Source organism: Phalacrocorax aristotelis, unplaced genomic scaffold, assembly GCF_949628215.1.
Source record: "Phalacrocorax aristotelis unplaced genomic scaffold, bGulAri2.1 scaffold_34, whole genome shotgun sequence".
NCBI lineage: Eukaryota > Metazoa > Chordata > Aves > Suliformes > Phalacrocoracidae > Phalacrocorax > Phalacrocorax aristotelis.
The window spans coordinates 640,607-667,293 of NW_027441361.1; the positions used below are offsets into that span (position 1 = coordinate 640,607).

Consider the following 26,687-nt stretch of genomic DNA (forward strand, 5'->3'; position numbering starts at 1 on the left):
AGCCCCTCTGACCGTACGCCAGCAGCGTGGCGTTATAACCTTGCCAGGCGCTCTCCAGCACTCCCTGACCATGATCACCAAAGACCTCTCTCTAACAAACCATCAAGTGCCTCCTCTTCATAAGCGAGCCACCAAATGCACACACAAGCACTGCTCTCTGCCAGGAGAGCCCTCACTAGCAGTTTAAATTAGCAATCAAGACTGGCAAGCACACTTGACAGCAACACTCAGTTCCAGGATGACAAGACACGTAGATAAAATCTAGCCACTGCTTCACACCAGGAAAGTGATAAATGCCGGTCTTTTGCGTTACGCTGACATGGATGTTAATAACGGGAGATAAAGGAACTGACTGGCCTCCAGCTGCGTATTAGTGACAGCTGCTTCCAGCTGGTTCTTTGACTCAAGGCTTACCTGGACCACGGAACTGCTGGATCCTGCGGAGATGAGCATGTTGTTCTCGTCCTTTAGGAAGCTCCTCTGAGACCAATAGGCTGGATCAGAAGCAAAGGCTTTCCTGTGCCCTGGATTCCTAGGGTCACACACGCCTGTGCTGCCGCTGTTCACAGAAGTCACACACCTGCTTCCCGCATCCTTCTCTCTCTGTCCATTAACATTACAATTGTAGTATCAAACTACCAGCAATCAGGCTTTCACTAATAACTCATGGTCTAGTCTGGGTTTAAACCAAGTTCAAGAGCAAGGCACACCACACCGATGGCTGCTGTGGGATAAGCCTGCTCTTGAACCACGCCGGGTGATGCACGGCCCAGGAGTGAGTGACCTGAACCAACAGGCACATCAGGAACCGCCACTTGCATTTTTCCCTCTGCCTCACGTATGGGTCACCCACAAAGCACAGTGCATAGGAAAACGCTTTTTATTTGAGGAACAGCTGTAATTCAGAAGGAACCACAGAACATTTCTCTCCGAGCATCTCAAAGGCACTCATTATCGTGACTGCTTTGGTGAGAACAGCATTCCTGCGATGGAAACCTGCAAGTTTTGCACAGAAGACAAAAGTACCAACAACATAAGAAACAAATGCTATCTTACTACAAGAAATTCTATTCTTTCATTGCATTTTCCGACTGGCCTAGGCTAAGAGGTTACAAGCATTGCCTAACAACTCACAAGAGACTATGGGTTGGCTCCTGCCTGGAGCTTGCTTCTTCCTCACCAGAAGCTATTTATGGTTGGTTACATGGGAAGGGACGAATTGCAGCAAATAAATGGAGTGCGCTGACAACCCTGAGAGTCATCTTCCATGAGAAGAGGTTCTGATGGGGGATTAAACTACTTAGTTATCTGCGGCCTTATTTGCACGCTGGGCATGTCCTTATAGTACGATCTGCCCAAGGTCTTGGTCTTTTCTCATGGCAAAAGGACAGTAGAGAAGGGCAGTAACTGACCTTCATTGCCCTCAAGTCCAAATATACCAGAACTGAGGTTGATTTGGCCACACCACCTGTAGGAAAATCATCTGACAGCTACTGGCCTCTTTCCTGCTCTTTATCGTTCTGCCTATTTTTAAGTAAAAGAGGCAGAAACAAAGCAGAAAGGTGTCAGCAAGTGGGAAGAGATCACTATTTGATCACACAATCAAGTCTAGCAAGATGTGTACACCAATAGCTTGATGGTAATCATTGTTTTAGTTTCAGCTCTCTTAAATTCTCTAAACATATTTACCATAATATAAATATATGTATTTTGCATAGCAAACATTATCATAACAGAAAAACTCTCTCTCAACTGGGTTTCTGCTCATTTCCTACCCATAACTCTCTAACTTTGGCCAACACACGACTGCTGAAAGGTGCCCGTGGATGCACATTTCCTGCATTAGCTGGTTTTGTTACTGTCGAGGATGGCTTTGGTCTTGCAGCTGTAAAGCACGAGGGAAAAAAGATCAGCCTTGTGCAATCAGAGCGATGGTTAGTTGTGCGTTATATTCCCCCCCTAAAAATTACCTTCTCTTGGTCCGGACGAAGGCAGATGGTAAGGCTTGGCTCTCTCTACAGCCAGCTGCCTCTGACCTCTAGGAAGGGTCTTGCCGTGCTGGGCCGAGAGAGAATTTCTGGCAACTGCTCTCTGTCTCCAGCGAGGAGCACGATCATTCTGGTGAACAAAAAGCGTAAAGCAAGAAGTTTCACCCTGTATATTTAGCCAAGTGGAAGGAAGACTAGAATAATAGCAGAACCTACAACTTTAAGGTAAAACCATGCCGGCACCCTGCAGAACCTCATTCTGACACACTTGTCAGCACCCACAAGTTTCACGTGGCTGACAAAACAGCAGCCTTTCCCTTGTTTTTCCTGAAACGCCACTGCCCCAGGTGACTGAATCTCCAGGGCAGCGGCGGGTTACGTTGGACAAGAGGAAGTGAGGATTAAAATGAGGAAGAGAAAGCTACCTACACACCCCTTCCCCCTGGATGGAAGCTTTCAAATGCAGGACCTCAACCTTCCAGAACCACCCCATAAGTTTGCTTCCCTGGAGAACTATGGTTCCGGAAAGCAGCACATGGATCACAGAACCACAACAGAAGTTCACATAACACAGAATTTGATATGGCTACTTTGAGATACAGAAGTTAGGTAAGAATTTCTGTCCAAAAAGTGGTAAAACGAAAGCTGTGGAATTGCAGACCTCACGCTATAACTTGAGGAAATAATAAAAAGAACAACCCATGATGCAAATGTTGCCTGTGGGTTGGCACCCAGAGCTGCGTGTGAGATACAGGAGATGACATACAACACACTCTTCATTCCACAGTGACCCAAACAACTTCCAATCATCCGAACCCTACATAACGTACGTCCCTGAATATCTGAATGGTAAGAGTGGCTGACAGGAGATACTTATTTAATCCTCAGACACAAACAAACTGTTCGAAGTGGAGTCAACAACAGCCTGGAACACAGAATTTCCAACTGCACGGGGTAGCTCTGGAGTAGTGACACATTCTGTTCAACTTTTAGGTTCAGCTGTAACGTAAGGTGCAGAGGCTTATTGCAAGTATTTCAAAGAAGGGTGTGATAAAGAAAGCAGGATTCTTACTGAGCGCTGTTAAACCGGTCAGTAACCCCTGAGAGAAACTGGCACACTTGGCAGGACTTTTACGCTTACCATGAGATGAACGTTCGTCGCCTGGTTCAGCCGTGCTGCTGCCATACAGTTGGCACGCTGCAGATGCCGGGCTAAAAGAATTTCATGAATCCGTAAAAATTTCTCCAAACACTTCTATGAGAAATAACACATTTTAAAACATATATGATGACCCTGCCTCTTCTCTTGGCAAAGAAGGGATTCAGATTTTCCTCTTGCCCACACTTACTTGTTCAGAGTCTGTGAAAGGCAGCCTCAGGAAGTCTTCCAATAGTCCCATCTCCCGACAGATGTCATACATGTCTTTTAATAGCTCTTCCTCCTTTAACTGAGCGGCGTCTTCCTGCAGCAGAGCCCAAGCCTCCGCCATGCACCTGTAGTTAATTTTTTGAGATGTAAAGGTGTATTAATAGTATAACTAAAAAGATGCCCCACAGTTATTGTGCTCAAAGTTTAAAGGAAATTTAGGGGATTGTGATTTCTAGTGTTTGTTCTCCACCTTTCACAGTATTTCAATGCCAAAATGGTGGCAGATATTTCTTTACCTATTGGACAACAGCACAGTGAGGAAAAGTCGCTCTTCACAACTGCTTGCGAATGGTGGCTTCATCACCTGCATGTATCTGAGGGCTCGCCCATGCTCTCCTTGGCACATGAGGGACCGAAGAATTCTCACGTGTTGCCACGACACAGGTTTGGTTGTAGCTGGGTGAAAGAGCAGGGCCAGGGAATTCTGCAGAAGGTGGAGATCAGGTTTACTAAGATCACAGAATCCCAGGTTGGAAGGGACCTCAGCAATCATCTAGCCCAACCTATCTGGGAAGAGCCCAGTCTAGACAAGATGGCCCAGCACCCTGTCCAGACGACTCTTGACAGTGTCCAACGTGGCCGAGTCAACCACGTCCCTGGGGAGATTATTCCAACAGTGACTGTCCTCAGTGTGAAAAATTTCCCTCTGGTGGCCAATCGGAATCTCCCCAAGAGCAACCTGTGTCCATCCCCCTTGTCCTCTCTATGGGACTCCGTGTAAAAAGGGAGTCGCCATCTTCTTTGTAGCTGCCCCTTAAGTGCTGGTACATGGGGATGAGATCCCCTCTGAGCCTCCTTTTCTCAAGGCTGAACAAACGCAGCTCTCCCAGCCCATCCTCGTATGGCAGCTTCCCAGTCCTCTGATCATCCTGGTGGCCCCTCTCTGGGCCCCTTCCAGCCTGGCCACAGCCTGTTTGTATAGAGGGGATCAGACTGGACACACAAGCACACAACAAAACTGTTCAAAAGTTCCTTCAGTAAGGGTGAATGTCCCTGATACCGGACAGGTAAATATACATTCTTTACTATTTGCAGGAAAAAAAAATCAGTTAGCCATACAGAAAAAAAACAGAGTCTTTTAAAAGGAGTGATTCACACTCGGCTAGGGTAACCAAATCCCCATAGGCAAACATCACTTCTTATAAATACAAGTTATTCCCCCAGACAGGTTGTATTAAAATTGTGACAGGCAAAGAGCAACCTTCAGCATCAGAAGGAACATGAATTAGATTGAAGAGTCACTTTTGCGGTCTTCTGTCTCAAATCCTGCTGCTAGGATGGTCGTTTGACTATTTAAAGTACCCAAACCACTGCTTTTGAGAAAGCGCTCGACTGCTCTGCTGAGAACAACCTGAACAGACGGCTTTGGCAATTCACACGTCAAGCATTAACGCTGACTTCTTCATTGTCTTAATCCATTTCCTCTCAACGTAATTAAAACCAAACTGCAGATCATCACGTATTGCTGAAGGTGCTGCTGAAGCAGGATTACAAAAGAAGCTTCCCATGTTTTATCACCTGTTATTAGCTAAGCACCAGGTTTTTAAAGTCATTTGCTAGATCATAGCCTTGCACTACAACGTATGCCTAACTAAACTGTCACATGCTTACTTCATAGTCCTTGTGGTCTAGAAGCCAAAATCCTTGGATAAGCTTAACAAGGCCCGAAGGGATGGCAAAGGCAGCTGCGAAGGAGTCGACGGAAGGTTCTGTTTTGTTCGGAAAGGAATGCATGATGTCTAGCAGCAAGTAAATTGTCTGATATCAAGTATCTAATTAAGGCTGATAAATTTGCAAGACCAACAATTTATCACATGAAATAATATTATTCCTATGATTAATATAATAGGAATAAATAATAAAAGGAAATAAGAATATCATAGTGGTAGGACGCAGAAAATACTCTTGTATTAGTCTTGCCGTTTTATGCTGTTGCAACGTGAAGATAGTCAGGCCCTAACAACAAAATTGCATTCTGAATAAATAACCAGAAAGACAGACTCTCTGATTTCTCTAAGGCATTCAGAAAGGTTGCCTTTCGATATTTAAACAGTTTCGTTGGAAACTCAGGCTCCCTCTTTAGTCACTGGAGCCACCAGCTGGACATTCAAAACACGAGAACGGCCAATGCTTGATTATTAAAGCAAACAAATTCTACAGTTGGTTTCTTCCCTCCTTTCCAGCGTATATAAAACAAGTGAAATTCGGGTGTCCTTACAGCACAGCTTAGCTCTGAATGATTAAAACTGGATTTAAACCAGTATGTGGATCACTCATCGGCAGTGTCACTTTCTCTTTCTGACAGCTGGTTTGGGGGGTCTATTCTCATCAGAGAGCTCCGGGGTGCAACAGCTTTAAAGCCCCTGCTCTCTAGGCTCCCCTCTCGGCTCAGGCAACAAACAACCAAAGCAACACAGTGTATTTCGGCAGCTTAAAAATTCAGTTTCTGCCCAATGGCTTTTCCCTTCTCTCTCTCTATTATTCTGTGTGCCTGCACTTGTAACAGCACAAAAGCAAGCCCTCTTAGCTGTGCTGGAAAATGGATGATTTCAGCAAAATCAGGTCCTGGTAAACCGCTGTCAGAAATCCTTTTGCTCTGAAGCAGCACATTCTAGTGCATCGCTTGAGGAAGCAGCTGTTTGCTACAGCTATGGGTGCTTCAAAAATGAAAAACAGTTTACATTTTGAGAAAATCTAGGGGAGCTTTCTACCTTTAACATTGCTTAGTAGACCTGTTTTCTCACATCAGAAAAGACTTTGCAACAAAACATTTTAAAAATTCCTAAAAAATCCACAGTACAAAGAAATCAAACAATGCTTCTGTCTGCGACTTAATTCTTAACTACACGTGTTCATCCCCAGTGTGTTTGAAGCACAAATTAGAAAATGCATCGAACACGTAGGTGACAGACATTTCAGACCCCTGATGCGCGTATACTGGAGGTGTAACAGAAATAACTCCAAGGGATACGATTGCATGTTTGTGGCTTTCTTCAACACCTTCTAGCAAATACAGCTCCAGCAGTGCCTGGAATGAAAAGGTAGAAGCTTTTTAAAACTCCTCTCTTTGAGAAATCATTGGCTTTGGGGGAGGGCTGGGCTGGGGCTGGGGTTTGTTGTGGCTGTTGTTGTTGCCTTCAGCGAACACAACACTCACCCGTAAACTAGGAGGTGGGTATTTCCCCGTTCCTCCTTCATCTCTCTGCCACAACTTCTCAACTCGGTCTCCTAACTGGGAAACCATGCCATCGACCATCAGGCAGTCAGAGTCCCGTTTTCTTCTGGAACAAAACCTAGCGAGGATTTGCACAGAGGAAAACACTAATTCTGGCCTCTCAGTGTCACAGATTTCCTCCAGCCAAAACAAACCCAGCTAAAGCTCCCACGACTCCAAGAAAGGAACAAACAGACAAAGGCATGATCGTGACTTGAAATAGACTGGAAAGAAATTTTGGAGTCAGGTGAAAGGTGCTCATTAGATCCTAGTGAATTATTAAAGGAGCTCCAAATAGGAATCCAAAAAGCTCCCTTATTAAGGGGAAAGTTGCAGCGACCTTTTAGTTTTCAGGTTTTCTTTTGTGCCGCATTACTTGTAATACAAGGGCAGTGTGAGCAAAGCTAACCCAAACCCCACGCCTCCAGTGGGAGCGTTCCCACACACAGCGGTGAGACCACAGCACGGAAATGTCAGGCTTTGGTCTCAGCACCTCGCTTTTGTTACTGAAAAACAGTCACGGTCAGAAAGCTGAGCCCACAGCTGAATTCTGGTATCACCTGAAGCAGCACGTTTGTGCCTCTGCACATGCCATCACAGTGACGGAGGGCTGGCCTGTTAAACACGGCATTGCTCAGAAGCCCATCGCAGGCTCCTGCGGGCTGCAACGCCGGCCTTTCATTTCCCGAGGAGGACGAGCAGAAGCAGCACGCTGGAGGTGGTGCTTCTAAGGAGCCCGTGAGCCTGTACGAGAGTTACCTGAGAAGGACGCGCAGGAAGAGGAGCTTGAAAGCCAACGCCTGACATAGAGCAGCTTCCACCTGGACTCCTCCTGCTGCACCTTGTTCACGGTGCCACAGCCACGGCTACTTGAGGACTTTCTTTAGGTTACAGAACAGTTGCCAAAGAAAAATCTGTTCTCACCTAACCCAAGGCACATCACCATTATGCTCGTGAGCCAGCCCAGGAAAGGCAGTTCCCGTGAGGAAGGCACTTTTATCCAGTAGCCAGGAGCGCGCTGGCTGTGCCAGCTGCATGTGACTCTGCCCATCTCCTTCAACGACACCGCGGTGCTTGGGAGTAGGAGATTTGGGCCAGTCCCCTTATCGCCATCTATCACTGGTCATTGAGAGAGATTATTTTTCCTTTGTTTTTTGGTTTTTTTTTCCTAAAACATGCTTTCTTCTGTGTCCAGAACAACTGCTCTGCAAAGGCCGTGCCTTGCTGACCTGGCCGTGACTGATCCTGTCCTCACCACACGACCTTTTCCAGTGGTAACAAATGACACAGAATTGCCAGTGAATTACATGCACATCAAAACAATGATGACACCAACAAAGGGCACTAAGCAGAGGTATATATCAACATTTCAACACAGGAAAGGAACCTCTCTGTTCAGCAGGACACACGCATCACTCCAGTCAAGAGTGTTGCCAGCAAACGCATGAAGCATAGCAAATACAGCTGCTGATGGAAAAGCCACTTGCTGCCGCTTCTGAATTTGCAGCGGAACTGCTCTAGAGCTTTCCTGCACGTCCTACCTTGATAAACACTCCAGTTTCTGTCGATGACCAGCGTAGTAGCTCCGAATCAGAGGATAATTGTAGAAAGGTCTAGAGAAACGCATCTCATCACCTACAGGCAATAAATAAGAAGTAAGTTAAAGAAGTCATATCACATTTTCAACCTACAGTTTTTGACTAAAAAGACAGAAGAACACACAAGCTAAGCATCAAAAGCACAGGCAAGCCTCCGACTTTGAAAGAAGCCCATCCTCCTTCTGCCTTTGCTAAAAGAGACCTACGACACAGGAGTCAATTCCTCCTTGTCCTAAGTGCCATTTCAAGCTTACAGGTGATGTAGCATCCAGAACATGTAGTGTCAGCTGAAGTTCACTCTAAAAAAAAAACCCCAGTTCTCAAAGGGAATGGGTTTTTAAACATGTCATGTGAACATGCGTAAGACAGTTAAGGCTGACAATAGGATTTATAACCCATCCAAATGATGAACTATTTCCAAGGTGTATTTTTTCCTCAAACAATCCGTAAAAAGTTCAAAACACGCACGTCAGGCTTTTACTGTAAAATCAAGCATTCCCGTGTTGGTGCTTTAGGAGTTACTTATTTACAATCCCAAGGATTTCAAGCTGTGGCCACGAGCAACTCCTTCACTCAGAGGCTTAGTGCTGTTTCTGAGAAACACCCCGGAAAGAAACTGCTTCCATCTTTCTACACGAAGGAGTTGAAAAAACAGTGAAATCTCAATTTCAGCAGCAGAACTTCAGCATCTGCTGTCACTGAACCGGCACGACTTGGTATTGATGAAGCCTTGACAAAACCACGGGGAAGCACGTGTTCATAGGAAGCACCGACTGCTACAGATGCGTGACAGTTTAGGCTTACCTGAGCCCTCTGGCAGGAGACGGGACCCACAGAACCAGAGGACCACTCGTGCATACAAAGCTGTGAGGCTGGTCACCGCCAGCTTGTTTGTCAAGTCTGCAAAACATGAAAAGAAGCTTAAGAGGACTGTTGGTGTGCAATTTCTTTTGTTTTTTATAAAACTCCCCTCATTGCACTAAAGAGAAAGTAGAAAAATAACACGGTAGGAATCTTTGCCTGTGCATTTTTCACTCCGTATCACTTCCTTAACTGAAGAAAAAGCCCACAATCACAAGCAACCCCTACAAAGAAGAAGATTCACTAAAGGTTTAATAAAAAAAAGTGAAGTCGGAACTACTAAATCCACTCATGGATAAGGCACCTGTTCTTCACGTAGCAGAGAGGTTTACTCTAGCAAAGGGATTTTCTCTTTTCTCCTCAATATGCCAGGAACAAGTTCTAATAGAAACAGCTACAGAAACTCATGCAACTCACTTCACATGTTACTCATTTAGGCTTCCTCTCTGATTTTAGTAATTTCCAGCCCAATATTTGCATGCAATTACGCACTGCTAGCTGACAATCAAAGGGAGTATTTGTCACAGTGCCACATCCCGTTGCTGTAATTTCAAGCCGGGTGCTTGCACAGCTCCTTGCTGAACGCAGCCTCCCCACCCACTCGCACGAGCTCCCCAACAAACTCGTGCCCTGAACTCAACGCGCGTTAAGTGGCAGCCCCAACCCCTCCCATTTAAGCCCCTTCTCCCCGCTACATTTGACTTTCTGCCAATCAGCAAAACCAACAACAGCTCCTCTTTCCACAATTACAGCCCCAGCATCATTCCAAATCTTCATAAGACACACCAGAGAGTTAGAAATACTGTGACAAACCTTTTCCAGCGAGCTCTTGTGCCTCTGTTAGAAAACAGTTTAAGACTGTGCTAAGGTTGCTCAAAAGCAACTGGCGGTGCTGCAGAGCCTGTAACCTCTGCGGGTCAGTGGAGCTGCAGGAGCCGTCAAACAGCGCAACACCTTTTCAAGAACAAGTATGAAATCGTTAGCCTACAGAGCCATTTCAGAGTTTCAAAGTGCACTTCCAGATCTGCGGGCAAGACCATCTACCAGCAGATCACTGAATAAGCTCAACTGGAAAGACTGATTCTAGGTTTGCAGCATGGCTGCACTAGTACTCACAGATTTGCTCAAATGCGCCTTTTGTATAAATCACTCGGCTCCACGTCCAGTCAAGGGCCAACTGTAAATTAGCAGCAGAACTTGGCTGCTCTTTAAAAAGAGAGAACAAAAAAGAAATGAATCAAGAATTCCAAACGAAGAAACCATGCAACATAAAAACCACATAACAAGTCTTACCTTTAGATGTCCAAAGCTTAATGCAGCCAGTCAGAAGCCCTACAGAACCTGTCTGGGCAGCAGCTGACAAGACCGCCTCTAACTGCTCCTCCTAAAAGTAACAGGCAAAATCAAAGGAGAATCCTACCTGCTTTCAACATCCAAACCACCAACAGTAAGTGCTTGTTTCTAACTCTACACTCACTCAGGCATCACAGGCTGGGCTGCTTGTTGCTTTGAGGAGCACATGGAATTTTCCCCATGACATGACAACTTCCCAAAGGCTAATTCTAATCTTTATTTGCATGCCTCTGCATTATCCTCTCAATTTACTGCGTTCCAATTAACTATTCCCAGCAACGTGCCCTGCTTATACCCATGGCACATGGGGTGCAGAGAAGTTTGCCATCAGGAATGCGCGAAGGGGACAGAACAAACAGAACTCTGTAACGTTTGCATGGAAGCAGTGAAGCCACGATCAAGCAGCTTTCCAGGCTATGAAGACATGAAGGAGTTACGACACCCCAAACATTAAGTTGTCATTTCCCAAAACGACAGAAAAGAAGTGAAACATTGATGTTCTAATAGGTTTCAGTTTTAGGTGCTTCAAACACTGTGTTCTAATGCCGTGGCAATCCTTCAGAAGGGCAAAGCACAGGCAGGCACAGACGTGCACTGTTAAGGAGTAGCTGAGTGCAGCTGGTGTTCTGATACTTCTTCCAGGTGAAATGATCACAGAAACATAGAATCATAGAATCCTTAAGGTTGGAAAAGCCCTCTAGGATCATTGAGTGCAACTGTCAACCCAACACTAACATGTCTCCTAAATCGTGCCCTCAAGTGCCACGTCTACATGTCTTTTCAATACCTCCAGGGATGGTGAGTCCCCCACCTCTCTGGGCAGCCTCTTCCAATGCCTGACCACCCTTGCAGTGAAGGCATTTTCCCTAATATCCAACCTAAACCTCCCCTGATGCAGCTTGAAGCCGTTTCCTCTCGTTCTATCGCTAGTGACCTGGGAGAAGAGACCAAGCCCCACCTCACTACAACCTCCTGTCAGGCAGTTGCAGAGAGCGATAAGGTCTCCCCTCAGCCTCCTCTCCTCCAGGCCAAACAACCCCAGGTCCCTCAACCTCTCCTCATGAGACCTGTTCTCCAGACCCTTCCCCAGCTTTGGTGCCCTTCTTTGGACACGCGCCGGCAACTCTATGTCCTTCTTGTCCCGAGGGGCCCAAGACTGAGCCCTCAGCAAATTTTCCTTTTTAGGGCTTTTGCTTTTTGTTTGCTTGTTTCTTTGGCTTTTTAAGCACATTCAGAAGTATCTTTCCCTTCTAAATAAAATCATCACATTCAAAGCCATTTCTATACATTTGAATACACACATCAGATTTCCATCATGTTCTGAAAACCAGCCTCAGACAAGGAAACACACCAAGTACAACTTACGGTGGCAAACAAAACCCCAAACCAAGCTTCTTGCCCCTAATTCTGAGATTTGTCTTACGCACATTCACAAGCAATTCCTGCTCAAATGCCTAACAAGCCTCTGAATGATCTAGTCTCAATTCAGCAAAGGGTATGACAAATTTCTGCATTTCCCAATTATTTCCAACGTGGAGCTGACATCAGATCACCCAATCTGAATGGAAGAGCCTACATCAGGCTTGCAAAAGAGACAGCCTATGGGCCAGGCCAACCTGCCAAGACGTTCATGTTAGCTACCACACTGTGCACAAGTGCTCTTTGCCCCAGCGCACCCCCACAGATCTGGTGAGGAATCCAGTAGAGAGGAAGATGAGGGCAGGGAAAGCCTGCTCTCCCCTTCCTACTAAGTGCTCCTCTGCCTGATGACTCGCTCGCTCAGCATTTTGCTTGGAGCCTGCCTGGGTGAAGATGGGTTCTTCATCACAAAGGCTGCATCTCTCATGGAAATCCTTCAGAGGAGAGAGAAAGGTTGGTGCCCTGCAAATGGGAAACCTCTGAAGGAGGGGGGTGAAGTCACTGCGGTGGGATAAAGCAGAGAGAAGGTGGTGGGTGTCACGAGCTAAAGGTGACTGAGGTGTTGCAGCAACAAGAGGGCAGTCCCAGAGGAGTCAATTGGGCACCTGTAGCACAAGGCAAAGGCTACAGAGGTGAAGATCTGCTTTGAGAGGCTGCAGCAAAGCCGACCGATGAAGGGAAAATACAGGGAAGTCATTGGGTAGAGCTGCCAACGGTAATTGTTTGCTGCAGCTCACTGCCTTGGAAGCAAATGATCAGGTATAGTCCCGCAAGCGGATGTTCGCAGCCACTCGCATGCGAGTGAGACACCCCCATCGTCAGGTCCTGCACGGAACCTAATGCTTTGAGAGACTGACGGGGGGGGAAGGTTGTTCTGAGGGAACGATGCTTCCTTTTCTCCGTTCTGTCCTCTTTTCCAAGGTAATCAGGGATCAAAACCCGAACTCAGGACCACGCAGGCAGTTGCACTCATTGATGAGAGAGAAGGAACAGCTTTCCCCAACTTTCTCTTCCTGCTCCTAGAGCAGCACTCTCTTCCTTTCTAGACATTCAGGCCCTGATTGTGCTTCAACAGGAGACAACGGTGGGTTTACACTCCCAAGAGGGGACCTCAAACATTACATTTGATAAAACTGGTAGGGTACAATTGCAGTTACGCGTGTGGATGGGCAGGAGGAGCATTAAATGGTCCCTGACACCGAAAGCAGCGCCATGGAAAGCTTAGGAAAGGTCCATCTCTTGACATTCTCCATAAAGATACAGTAAAAGATCACCTGCTTCCGGAAGCCGCTGCACGTCACATGAACAACTCCAGAGCTCAGCAGGCACATGCCATCTGCAGAGACAATGAACGTTGGACAACATTCCATACTCTCACCGTGATGGTAGCACCAGTTTACATTTTTGTCACAGCAACCTCTGGAAAGGTACAACTGAGTACCCGTTCTTCTCATCACATCACTTACAGACTTTTTTAGAAAAACGATGACTGAGTGTAGAGATTTTCCCTCCGGGGCTATCGAGGTGCTGCGCTTTGAGCTTCAGCCCAGAGTCATTTCATTTGATCACCAGCACCACCTCACGGGCTGCGTTACAGAAGCACCCAACCGCCAGACCCAGCCGCCTGTCAGGCAGGTGTCACAACAGCACACACTTGGTCAGTACAACGTCACCAGAGTTGGGTGGGTGGGGGGTTGGGGTGTTTTGGTTTGGTTGGGTTTTTGCATGACAACCAATGAACAGGAGAACCAATAAATGGCATTTGAGCTCGTTTAAGCTTATCACTATTCAAAGCCGTGTAATACCTACCAAAATTATAGGTGCTTGGATGAAAACACAGCTCAGGTTGTGGATAAGAAGGAGGAACTCTCCAGCTTAGGCTGCGCTCCTGCACCACAACATCCAGAAGGAGGTTTGGAGCAGTCGTGCTTGTTACAGCGTCCAGTGACCACAGTGCAAAATAGGGGCAGTCCTGAAGGGATTCTTCTGGCCTGAAAGAAAACAAGCGCAGAAGCTAAACGCCGACTTTCCAATGAATTATGGGGAGGGATACTGAAACCAGCTTCATAAAAACCTACCTTAGCGAGCCTGGCTTTTGAGCCTGATACCAGCAGTCAAAGTCAAATACACCCAAATAAGTAGATGGTTTTCCCTGGCCGCGTGTATTCACTTGCCAGCTGAAGACTGAGACACTGGTGCCAGGAGATATGACTGGAAAAGGCAAGACATTGTTTCTTAGTGGGAGAAAATACAATCTATCTGACATTTTCAAAACATCACTTTCTATTTTGGATTCATTCTGTTACGTCACTCATGAAACGCAACACTTGACTAAGAAGAATTTTAACAATGTACACCATAGCATCACCTCTGTGATAGGTTTCAGTCATGCTGCCCCCCTTTGCGAGTTCAACCTGTATCCGTCCTAAGACAAATCCAATACACAATTGTCAGGTAATCAAGTTTCCCATACAGTAAGAGTGCATCAAGATGGTTAGAAAAAAACAAAAACCAAAAACCAACCCACCACCCTAGGAAAACATACATTGCTGCTTTTAGAAAGCATACAAATTCTTGTCATATACACTTGATCACTCAGCTGGCATTATTAATTTCCAGATTCGACTCGATTACGAGTGTTACGAATAGCTCCTTTCCAGCACAGTCAGAATGAAAGAACACAATTATCACACAAAACAAACACCAAAACCCAACCCCAACAAACAGGAGATTGGAACAAAGAGTTTAACATCAAACATTGACCATGTTACACTCGGGTTCTCTCAAGAAGTGGCATGGTCTGCCGTCTCTGGGGAGAAGGCATTCTCCAGATGTGAGCAAAGTGGGGGGTGCATCCTTTACCCTGACAGAGCAGGGAACCAGGAGACAGGTCATTTGGCAAAATGGGTCTCTGTTCTCTGCTGAGTTCATCAGGGCTGCTCAGGGAGCCTCCCACGCTTTACTGTGTTTCATCGTGAGCTTCTGTGCCCTTTCAGTTGTGTGAGCCGCTGAAACTGCCTTTGAAGATGTCAATTAGTTTCATAAATCAGAAGCCAGCTGCATTTCTAACCTCAACCCACATCCAACAGAAGCTCATGTGGGCCTACAACTTGAATAGTTTCTGGATAAAAGCTAATGAGGAGCCATCAGAAAAATGACAAGCATTTTTCCATGCCTCAGACTTCATGAAAAGGGGACCGAAAGGGCCTTTTTTGTTGGTTTTGGTTTGGGTTTTTTGGCAGGTGTGCGTGTTGTTTGTTTTTGACAAGGTTTTAGAAGGCCCTCTCCTCAGAATCGTGACACAAGTGGAGAAAATCCAAAGGAGTTTTCATTAGATTTTGACACGCTGTTGTTAGAGGGTGGCACCCCAAAAGAGGTGGAAGCTGCCTCTTCAGGACTAAGTCAAAGCTAATAAACACAAATAGCCTAGAAAGTCATGCCAGTGTCGTCTTTGTAACAAGCAGACATAAGTTAAGGCCAGTAAGAAGAGAGGGAAGGGCATTCACACACCCAAACAAAAGGCTGTGAAAGTTATCACTGCAGCCGGCTCAGAGATGTGCTCAGAGCATCACTGGATGTGCAAACCCAGAGATGCACATCTCATTATTGCAAGGTAATGAAAGACACCAGAGGAGTTTTAACTGTCGGTCCGGACGAGGGAAGCCAGAAGCTATTGCTTTAAGAGCTTGTAGGTGTAGGAACCTATTAGACACAGAGAGGGCAAAGTGCACAGGCAGATCATAGACTCGTAGAATCATTTAGGTAGGAAAAGGCCCTTAAGATCATCGAGCCCAACTGTAAACCTCATACTGCCAAGTCCACCACTAAACCCTGTCCCAAAGCGCCACGTCTGCACATCTTTTAACTCCCTCCAGGGATGGTGACGCCACCACTTCCCTGGGCAGCCTGTTCCACTGCTTCGCAACCCTTTCTGTGAAGAAATTTTTCCTAAGATCCCAACTAAACCTTGTGCTCTAGACCCTTCACCAGCTTCGCTGCCCTTCTTTGGACACACTCAGCACCTCAGTATCTTTCTCGTAGTGAGGGGCCCAAAACTGAACACAGGATTCGAGGTGCAGCCTCACCACTGCCGAGTAGAGGGGGACGATCACTGCCCTACTCCTGCTGGCCACACTATCTCTCATACAAGCCAGGATGCTGGTGGCCTTCCTGGCCGCGCGGGCACACTGCCGGCTCATCCAGGTGGTTGGGGAAGGTATCAAACAGATCTGGCCCCAGGACCGAGCCCGGGGGAACAGCACTCCTGACCGGCCGCCAGCTGGATGCAGGTGCAGGCATAGGTTGGAAGAGGGGAAAAAAGAAAGTTGAGGGAACATTCCTAAGCAATGGAGGGGATGATCTTACTGTTCAAAGACGAGAGCTGGAGGAATAAAATGACTGACAGGCGTTATAGAGGTGACCCCACCATACATCGCTACAGCATGTCAGCAAGCATTGAAGGGAAAAATAGGGTTTATTTTAACAAGTCCCACAGAATTTCAGCACCCAGTTTTTCCTTTGAAATAAGCCCAAGAAGTTAGTCTATACAGATATTGAAGACTTTCAGGCTGTGGGTATGGAACAGCATTCATTGCTTGGATGCCAAAACCATTTAGTTTAGAAAAACCAAACAGGGACATCAGGAACAAACCTTCATCAACGCTGTCTTCTCTGTCAATGCAGTTGGGAAAGGTTTCTATAGCCTGACAGCTGAGTAGTTTGGTCTTGCTGCCCTGCCCTCTCAAGGGAAAGGCTCCGCCCGTCAGATCCAAACTGTACTTTTCAACACAGGATGCCAAACGCTGCGGAAAAAATCACAGGAGAGAGAAGGGTCATTCTGAGAGAAAAGCAGACATTACACCTCAGTAGGAAAGAATGTCTATGTCTACTAGAACCTGCATATTGTACTGTATCTCTCCCAGGCACTTAATCTGATGGCAAAGAGAAACTACAGCTGACACGCAAGAGAACTGAGTGTCAAACCGTAACGGGTAAGTTTGGCCGTAAAAGCTTTGCACATTTTCAAAACTGAGCATTTCCCTCACATTATTGGTTCTAAATGTGTTTTGCAGAATTCCCTGCACCATCCCGGTTTCTTCACAAACCTACGTATTTAGCTAGAAAGGGAGATCTGAAATAATGCCATACATAGGCATGCAAAGCGCTTTGCTCCATGACTTGATCACAGAACTGATGAAGTTAGAGGAGTCACGGCCTTCCAGCAGCCAAAGCTCTCTTGCGAGGCATTATCTATAGGCACACACCGCTAGAGTGAATGCCCATCCCTCGGGAGTAGCCATGAGAACTTCTTACTGAGTCACACTCTTCTCTCAAACCACGTCAGCTCCTGCCAGCTCCTCCTCTCACCTCCTCAGGGACTAAAGGGTGAAATATGCCTCCCTTCCTTCACCAAGTGCAGCCAACAGCAAAACAACCCGGCGGACATGGCATGCACGTGGGCAAGGCGTTTAGGATCACAAATCCCTACAGAGTCAGCAAACTACTTTGAGACCTACAGAAACTCCAGCAGGATTGTGTGGAACCTCTGAGACCACCATTTGCTAAGCAAGCATTGACTGAAATACTGTCTTTCCAAATACAGCACTTGGTCAAATGATCTACCCTACAACACATGGGCGTGTGGATTGTGGACAAAGAGCAGCTCTACAATTAAAAACCAACCAAACAAAACCAAAAACCAAGCAGCTAAAAGTCTCCAAAAACCTACCAGAAAATAAAAAAATTGATTGTACCTCATTCTACCCAAGTTTCCTAAAGTTTCAGAGCTCTAGAAGGAACTGGCATGAGCTGGCACGAGACAATCCATTCTCGTATGACCTGATACGTTACATTTAACTCACCTACTCTGAGAACAGGCAAGCTTTCTCTTAACCATTCTAGGAAATACTACTAATAAATATCAAGGCTGTAGAGCACAGATCCTCTCCTACTGCACCTCAACAGGAAAGACATGCTCTGAATTAAGATTACTTTCCCATCAAAAAGATTTTGCAAGGGTTTCAGGCATAACACTGAATAAAATTATACGTTCTAAAAATGCATCTTCTATCTGTTAGATAACAGAGAGGTAAGGCTACTTCATCTCTATTTTAAACACAACCTCTTTGGAGCCACTTCTAAAAATTTACATATACTTTTTTGACCAAATCAGACCACTCTTTACTGTATTTGCGTATTTTGCTGGCTTCAAGAGCAGAGTTCATAGGTAACGCAGCCAAAAAGTAGAAAGAGTTCTCTTTAGAGCTACTAAGTTTCAGGACCAGCACCGAAGAGACCCTGCAGGTGAGCGTCATGTGAAGTCCTGCTGACAGAGCTCAAAGGGAAAGCAAGAATTTAAACCTGAAGACCGGAACAGAATAAAGCTGTACGCCCGTGTTTTAAGGAAGGGAGACAGACAGAACCTTATTCAACTCTGCAGTTTGGTTAAACAGAGCTACTCAAAGCCCTGTCTTCTCTTCCTACATGCCATTCACTTGGTGTTTAAATGAAGAATCATTTTATTTGTAAAAGCTGCTGCCTCTTCAGGAACTGAATTTATACGGGCTCTTTGCAGACGGCCCTGGCTGGAACACACGACACGGCGGTATGAAATTGTACGACTTCTTTTCAAAAAGTATGGACAAAGGCCGTGCCCAGGAAGACTCAGCAAAAGATTCTTTTTAAGTCATCTCTGAATTGTCATGGTCAATATTCCCCCTGCCAACTTCACTGATACTCCCTTAGGGAAAAGGACTCTTTCCAGCCTTTCACGGACGTGCACGTCTTACCTCGTACATGACTTGTCCTGAAGCCAAGCGCCTCCTGTCTGCGAACGCTAACTGCAACAGATGTAAACTCACGGCATCGCCTTCACTGGAAAAGGTATAAATGATGACATTTGGTTACAAAGCTGCTTTATAGTCCTCGTTACCCTTTCCTTAGATCTAGGCTGAGGTTTCCTTAATAGCATTGTCTGGCTCAAAAGAAAAACAGCCCTTCCCAAAACCTGAGAATTGGTCACATTTAGCCACCAAACCACAAAGGAGGAAATTTGGACACTAACAGCTTCTGGGGCAAAGGCTACCCATACAATCTGGAAGCTTCAAGGTGTTCTATGGAATAAAAATGGTTGGGAACAGTTCTTTGCATTGAAGAGCTCGCAATCAAAACTGCTTTACAGTCAAACTGAAAAAGATTGCCACTCCATGAGCAGCCGAGCTGAGTAAATAGCTTGCTGATGCTGAAGGGGGCAGATCTTTCTCCCCTTCCCTTCCCACCAGAGCTCCAGTCCCTCCCCTGCACACACGGCACCTTCCACACCCTCGTTTCAGTCATTAGCCCAGCAGGAAACCACCGACTTGGCTGCTGAACACCTTCCCTGCCAGCCGAGCTGAGCTGGCTCACCAGGGCTCAGGCTGGCACCAGGGAACCGGCCATGCTGTCACCTCCTCCTTTAGGGGCAGCAGGCTGGTGGATCCGCACCTTTAGTGCTCTGGAGCTGCAGCCTCCACTGCGCTCCGTGGTATCTTAACACCACGGTGTGAATATCAAGCAAACCATGAAGCAGTCATCAGGAAACAAAGGAAGCCATTTAAGAATGCCAGCACAGAAATAGAGCCACTGTCGCTTTGCTGCCTTTCAGCAGGGAGGAACTAGTAGGTCCCTCTTCATCCCTGTTACATCCTGTACAAATCGCACCGTCAGCTCCTTCCATACCGGAGAGAATCTCCTGCACGGCTAATTCAACAAAACAAATACATGTGGGTGAACTCTAGGTGAACAAATACTCAAAAAAAAAAGAAAAATCAGTGGCCGATAGTAAGCTTTTATTCACCTTTCTTGCGTCGACTGAACAGCCCACAAGTAGCAACAGTTGCGAGGATCATGCTCAGGCTCTTGAAAAGTAACGGCGCAGACAGGAATCCTTCCTCCTTCAAGCTGACAGTGGTGCCTGCAGGGTTAAAAAAACCAAAGAAAGCAGGTGAGCCTGGTGGCCCTGCCTGTTTGTAGAAGGGGAGAAGCATCTTCTGAGCAAAGAGCCCCTGACGTGCTTCTCCTCAAGGCACAGAAGGTCACACTCCCGTCTCAAACAAGGGAGTCACGGGAGCGACTGCTTTTGATGCAACAGCCACGAGGTGAGGAAATTACTGTCCATCACGGGCAATAACCTGGCTTTATCTCCTCCTCTGCCTGCGGCGCAGGAACATGAAAGATTCCTTCAGCTGCCAGGCAAAAGATTCTTCCTACTCTTGTCGCCTGCTTCAATATTGAACTGAAAATGCAGCCTCTCTTCTGCACAAGCTGAAAACAGTGCCAAACACCAGTAGTGTCTTGTTTCTTTACTTGGACTATCTAAAGCGTTTCTCCTCCAGACTTCTGAACCTTCTTTGCACCTTCACAATCTATTCTTGCCACCTCACTATCCCTCCACTCTCTATTCATGCCGCCAATAGTTCCCGGTGAGTCACTGCAGATTTGCTTAAGTGAATCCCGATCTGAATTGGGTCAGATATTCCAGGGGGGATTGCTCTTTGGCAGAGCTGAAATCATCTCCCTAATTTCTCTGTTGCTTATCCCTTGACACGACCCTTATTCCACCTCCAAGTGTTCCAAGCAGACTTTTATTCCCATGCATCGCTGCCTTGGAATGGGTCAGTCCCCTCTTTTGGTCGAGGCTGAAATGTGGGAGAGAATGTCTTTTCAGCCACAGATCAGCTCTTGAGCTTTCATGTCTCACTCCTTTCAACCTGGACGCTTTAAAGAATATTATCACCACAATCCCATCATTAACATACTTCAGCCTTTCAATGGGTGCCCTCATTGCAGGAGCTGGTTCTGAGAAATAATGTCTACAATCTCTTTCATTGAAACACACACATTTACTGCTGTCACTGAATACTGCTGGTGGAACAAACTGCCTTATGGAAAGCAGCTCTCTCACGCCCTAACTGCTTGACAGAACCCAGAGAAGGGAGCTTTCCGCAGTTCCTCAGCCCACAGGCACAATAAGGAGAACAATCCCAGCCCGCTGGGGAGAAGGCGGCCCACTGAATCCAGGTATGGCTCAATGGTTACTTCAGAAGGGGATTCCTAAACACTCCAAGATTACACTCCACATTTCCCTCCCTGAAAAAGGGCTCTTTAAATTAACAGACTTCCTCCTCAAGCAGAGCCTTGAGAGCCCTGCACCTCCAGGCGTGACCAAGTGCAAAGGCCGACTTACTCCCGCTGCAGAGTTTTCATATTCCACAGTGACAGGGAGCCGTCGGAAAAACCCACGGCGAGCTGGTTGCTTCTGCTGATGTAGCACAGGGTCGATATTGCTGTTCCTGAAGAACACTGTAACTGAAGGCAGAGATGTCTCCCTGCTCTGGTCACGGTTGCTCTTCCTTGTGAAACGCCAGCAGCAGCTCTAGTGACAACTGTTAGACCTGCACGCACAAAACCACACAATAAAGGAATGCGTTATGCCATTCAGGTTGCATTTGAAACACTGACGTGACAACATGTATGATCTAATTCTACCGTCCCTGGCAAAATACCCATTGATGCAATACTTTGTCTGCTCTTCCCATTTTGTACGCATTCAGAGCACATAGGAACTCTCTGACTGGACAGGTATCCTCGCTCCTATTTCAAAACCAGGTGAAAGCGAAACCTCCATAGACAAATTCTTCCTGGGCTCTGCACATCAGGAGTTTGGGCCTCATGGTGAAGCTACTTGAAGTGACACCAGCTCCCGAGGCCACTCTTGTAAGAGCAAAAACAGCGTATGCAATCCGAGTACACCAAGTACAGGTTCCGTTTGGTCAAATGCAGGGATTTTGGTAAGGCATATTTACTTTAAAAAACAAGCCTAAACTTTGCCCCAAGTCAATGAACAGAAGCAGAAGAACATTCCCAGGAAATAGGGCACGTCCGACACACCTTCCTGTCAGGCAGCTGCACCGACTCGGATGGTCAAATTCCTACCCCTCACTGGCGAGAGTCACCGTGACAGAGGGACCCTGGTGGGAGGGGGTATTTGTAACCTTAGGAGGAGTATGAAGCCACTCCCATTTTTAATCCATTCAGGACTAGACGATGTCAAACCGCCACCTGTAATCAGCAGCCATACACGTCTGCACAGCAGTAGCTTCAAAGTGGGATGCGTGTTGTTGATTTAAAAGACACAAGTTTTCTTACTTTTCCGTTCAAGTTTAGAAACCGCAAGCTCACCCGATGGTTCATTCTCCCTCTGACTGCAAGAGAGATCATCCAAACCAAGGTCCACCACAAGCAGATGACCAACACCTGTCGCCACCGCTGCCACGCCACAAAACCCTTGCAGAGCCTGGTGCAGGTGCCAAGGCCTCACGCTGGCTCCTCCGGGGTTAGTTATGGGCTCTACAGCAGTTACCTACAGGAAAACTACAAGTTAGTATTTAAGCTCTTTGACAAGCTAAATAGAAATCACTCAAAAGTGAAGCCAGAACCAGCCCATCAGAAGCAAGAAAGTAAATACAGGTTTCTCAGACTTAAAAACACAGCATTGATCCCAATTATATCCAGACAAAACAAACAAACAAACCAACCCCCAAAAATGTCCGGTACAAAAATCCGTTACTGCCTTCCGTTTACTGGGTTTCCTGCAGGGATTTCGCTGAGCTCACTCCAACTGCAATGGTGCAGTCTATTATCACAGCTTACCAAGTTCCATTTTCTACTTAGAAACCATTAACTCGAAGACAACACAGAAAATCCGTTACATGCAAGAAACTTGACCGTATTTAAGGGACTGGAGTAAGAAAGACCAAACTCACTCTCGCTCTCCCACGGCCCCCAGCCCGTCAGCACTGGGATACAGCCCACGCCTTCTTTGCCAAACAGGTATTAGGGCAAATCTCGGCTCTCAGTCAGACGCGGCAGCGGCCAAGTTGCAGGGGAGACACACCGCTGCCACGGCAATGGAGTATTGTTACAGATAGTGGAAGGGAGATACCAGCTTAGGGAAAGTTACACCAGTCCTCATTTAGAATCAAAAGAGCAACCAGGGAAAGCAGAAAAGTTTTCAGTGCCGAAACAGCGGCAAAAAGCCCAGCAGCTGGTTCGCCAAAAGCCAGCTCCCGCTGAGGAGAAGCGCACGCTGCTCTGTAACACGCGGAGCCGCCTGCCAGCAGCTTTAGTACAAGGCCCTGATGAAGACAGACCTTTCAGCACCTGCAGCCCCTCCCGGGACAGCCCTGGCTGCTCCAGCAGAGACACCAGCACGTGAGGGCTCCTGCACTAAGGCTCCACAACAAAAGAACACGGGCTGCCCTTCAGCCTCCTTGCATAATGTCACACAGTGACACCAGGGAGCTTTACATCAACACCAACCTGTTACACGACAATGGAACAGAGCAGTGAGCACCACAAGGATTCCTTTTTTTATATATATTGGTTTTTCTCCCCAGAGGTGGGGAAAAATTGACCAAACCTCCAAGCCCCAAAGTTCTCTCCTCTCCCGTATCAAGCACTTGCTGTGACTGCGCTGCCTGGCAATCTGCTACAGAATTTACCTTTCCTTTGGGCCACAAGAATTCTACTCCTAGAAGTGCCCGCAGTAATTGACACAACTTTATATTGTTTCACACTTCCTGGAAATCAGATGAAATCTCCAATCTTCTCAGCTACTCAAAGCACCACCAAAAGTGCGTTGATTATTCGAATTCTTGCTGCTCCAAGCCTTGATGACTCTCAGGAGGAAAGCAGAAACACTGCACATATCGTGCTGCAGAACCAGCCAAAGTTCCCGTGTTGCTGTTAACTTTTTTTCTTTTAAGGTCTCGTTTTGTTGTTGTACAACTGGCCCCAAATCCACCTTTTCCACCTTTGCATACAGGTTCCCAGTTTTAACGCTTCAGTTTTCCCTGTAGAAGCTCCTGGAACTGCCTATTTTCCCACGGCACCAGGCACTGGCTTTGCACACTCTCCTACACTGCTGCCAGCTCATTCTGGGAACGAACGCAGAAATCCTGTCTCAGCTCCCTCACTCTGCATGCTGCCCTTCTGCCTCACACAAACCAGGAAGAGTGGGGAAAATACCATTCCAGAGCTCTGAAACATGCAACCGTTATAAACCAATTTAATACCATTAATATTTTCAATTCGGGTTTGCTTTTACAAGTCTGAATGGCTGCACGTCTATGTCAGCACACAGCTTGCCTTTCCATCTCAAACGCTGAGATTTATCAGGACGATCGGCAAACCCACACAGCGGAGCACCAACCCAGCTCAGCTTGTTAGAAATCACCACCACACAAACGCGCACTGCCAGCAATCACACTGTAGCGCTACAGACAAACAAACCCCGCCTGGATTCTAGCAAGTCAAACCCAATCACGCTCTGGAAAGCTGAGTAATACGGAAGTATTTATCTGTCGCAGATTCTAAGGTGGTAAAGATAGAGTGAACCTTGATGTTCCATTACCTTAAGGTGACTCTTGTCTACATTCAGATAAGGAGCCGAGGGGAAAGGACGTCATTTGAGTTTATGGGTTAGAGAAGGCAGGGAAAATTAGCAACATTACACCAGAGTATCCCACCGGCACAAGCACCATATGCAATAAGCAGAGGTTCAAGGGCTTCAGGCTGAAAGTCGGTCTGTAACCACCTGCCAGGTAACGCAGTGAAGCCTGTTTTTTCCCATCCTAAGTCAACAGAAAAATGTGCTTTGCTCTAAAGTCACCTGCTTGCTAGTCCCAGACTCCTGGGAATGTGCCGAAGTCAGCTACAGCACAGCCATGGAAGTCTGAGATATTTTAAAGACAGTATTTCTGACATAATGAACCATTCAGGACATGTATGTTACCAACACTTGAAAGGCAGGGTGAGGACGAGGTCTTTGTCACTCTGGCTAAAAAAAAAGGTAGTTTTCAAGGCCTTTTTGTCAAAGTGGAGAATTAGGTAACTACGTGCTCTACTGTAAAACCAGAAAACTTGTTTGACTCTCTCAGCAAACTCAAAGGATAACGGTACCGTTAACCCCACGATTTCACATCAAGGTGCTCTCGACTGGACACTCTGCAGTGACAGTATGATGACACAATAGAGAAAATGGACGTCCTAGCAAAGAGACGCTCCAAAGCTGCTCCTGAAACAGCGTTATGCAGCACCTGACAACGTTTCCCCCATTAAAAAGGACCTACCCTTCCTGGCAGAACTACTGCTGTAACCACGCTTGATGTTCCAAGGTCGTACAGGCAGAGAACACTTCCCTCTGCTTCTCTCAAGCCAACCAGCAGCCCCGTTCCCGTCTGCCAGGAAACCTCCTTCACCACGCGGATGGTGGGAGGCTGCTCACGGGCTCCACTGAAACGGTGTGCAGAGAGCCGCTCTCCCGTCACAGCGCTCACGACCTCCAGCTGAGGGCCACACGCCAGCCAGGCCAGCCCATCTCTCCCTGGAAGAAGAGAAAAGGCTGGCTAAAGCAAACTCCCAAGAGAGGGTTGAAAACAGCGGGAAAATCACAATCACCGCCCCTTTGCTTCAACAGAAGTACCTCACAGAGCAAGAGAGGCTTACCCAATTCCGGTCGATTATTGAAAATCACCCACTGAATCCTCAACCAATGCATCGTAAAATGAACCACCTTATTATTTTGCATTTGGACTTGTCATTCCTGCACTGAAGAATTCTGGTTGTTTGGGATAAAGATTACAATAGATTGGTCTCTAGTCTTTATACCATATTCAGCTTGGTTTTGCTAGAAATCATCTAAATACATAGGAGAATACAACTCCTAAAGCATATACTTCAAATATGGCAAAATCTCAGCCAATTCTTTTCTAGTTTACTAACTTTGCTCGACACACGCCTACTTTGGGCAGGGATTTGGACTTCAACAAGGAATTACCTTAAAATGGGCACTGCGGGAGCCAATTTCAACTTTTACACACGCTGATCACAGAGAGAAGTTAGCACATTTAGTTTCACTGAACTGCTTCCAACACAAAGGGAGTATTAACTCAACTACTGCACTTACAGTCACACAGAGAGATCCTACATGGTCTTCACAGGCGCCCGGACACCCAGGCAGGCCCCCAGCGCTACCTTCAGATCACCGACAAAGTCAGCTACCTCATCTGCTCAGCCGCTCTCAGCAGCTCTCCCGGGACACTCCTCTGCGTCCCATTAAATACTCTGCAAACCTGGCTGCAGCGCCTAACAGGGCTTTCCTCTTCCTTCTGTTTTTAGTCAGGCTAGGAAAGAAAAAGCAGGGGGGGTTGCCTCTCTAACACTGTGGAAGAACTAGTTCTGCACGGGATGTTATGATGGTACAAATAAATACAGCCCAAAACCACACCAGGACTTTTTTGAAAACTGCCTTTCCTTCAATTAGAAGTTGAGGAGGGCTCACGGACTTGCCCGTGTTATTTTAATAGCTCAAGACTGGCGCAGGCTGTTGTCCTTTCAAAGTTTAACTCTACTAATGTTTTAATGTTAACATTTTTCATCATTTTGTCATAGTTCATCCTTTCTGTTCTCTCAAAACCTGACGCGCCTGAGCAGCACCAACCTGACACAGCTGATACTGTGACCCCGTGCCTCAGGTCACCTCCAGGCAGTAACAACTTCACAGCAAGACCCAATTTCAAGGAAAAGGCTCACCTCTGGAAAACCGCCCACGCAGCACAGAACCTCGGGTGAGCTCATCTTCCCCAAGAGCCTGAATGGTCACCTCGGGAAACTGCAGCAGGCTGCTCGTTACCTGAGCCGCGAGGTCTCGCATTCTTCACTGTGAATAGAGAAAAAAATGCAAAAAGAGGCTCCTGACAGCCATCGACATTTTTGAGATTGACAGA

General features: G+C 46.7%; 1 protein-coding gene across 1 annotated transcript; it reads right to left on the reverse strand.

The window, feature by feature from the left end:
• Window positions 1–1,571: 1,571 nt before the first annotated feature.
• LOC142051426 (protein ELYS-like) lies at window positions 1,572–26,687 on the reverse strand. Its single transcript, XM_075080559.1, has 24 exons — window positions 26,494–26,687; window positions 25,032–25,285; window positions 22,081–22,261; window positions 21,086–21,293; window positions 19,697–19,813; window positions 18,651–18,735; window positions 16,514–16,664; window positions 13,941–14,073; window positions 13,672–13,853; window positions 13,137–13,198; window positions 10,384–10,474; window positions 10,207–10,296; window positions 9,900–10,044; window positions 9,395–9,399; window positions 9,034–9,129; window positions 8,173–8,266; window positions 6,575–6,698; window positions 6,389–6,445; window positions 5,029–5,175; window positions 3,654–3,841; window positions 3,338–3,482; window positions 3,130–3,243; window positions 1,971–2,118; window positions 1,572–1,885 (listed from the first exon to the last, which is right to left on the reverse strand). Exons 1-24 carry the CDS (start codon window positions 26,612–26,614, stop codon window positions 1,749–1,751), a joined length of 3,075 nt encoding a protein of 1,024 aa, XP_074936660.1. The 5' UTR covers window positions 26,615–26,687; the 3' UTR covers window positions 1,572–1,748.

Excerpts from the sequence above, each read along its gene's own strand:
- LOC142051426 (XM_075080559.1), bottom strand. The coding sequence starts at position 26,614 with ATGCGAGACCTCGCGGCTCAGGTAACGAGCAGCCTGCTGCAGTTTCCC. Across the intron at positions 21,294-22,080 it reads GAGGGAGAATGAACCATCGG|GTCTAACAGTTGTCACTAGA; the intron begins GTGAGCTTGCGG and ends TTGTGCGTGCAG. Across the intron at positions 10,297-10,383 it reads TAAGCTTTGGACATCTAAAG|AGCAGCCAAGTTCTGCTGCT; the intron begins GTAAGACTTGTT and ends CTCTTTTTAAAG.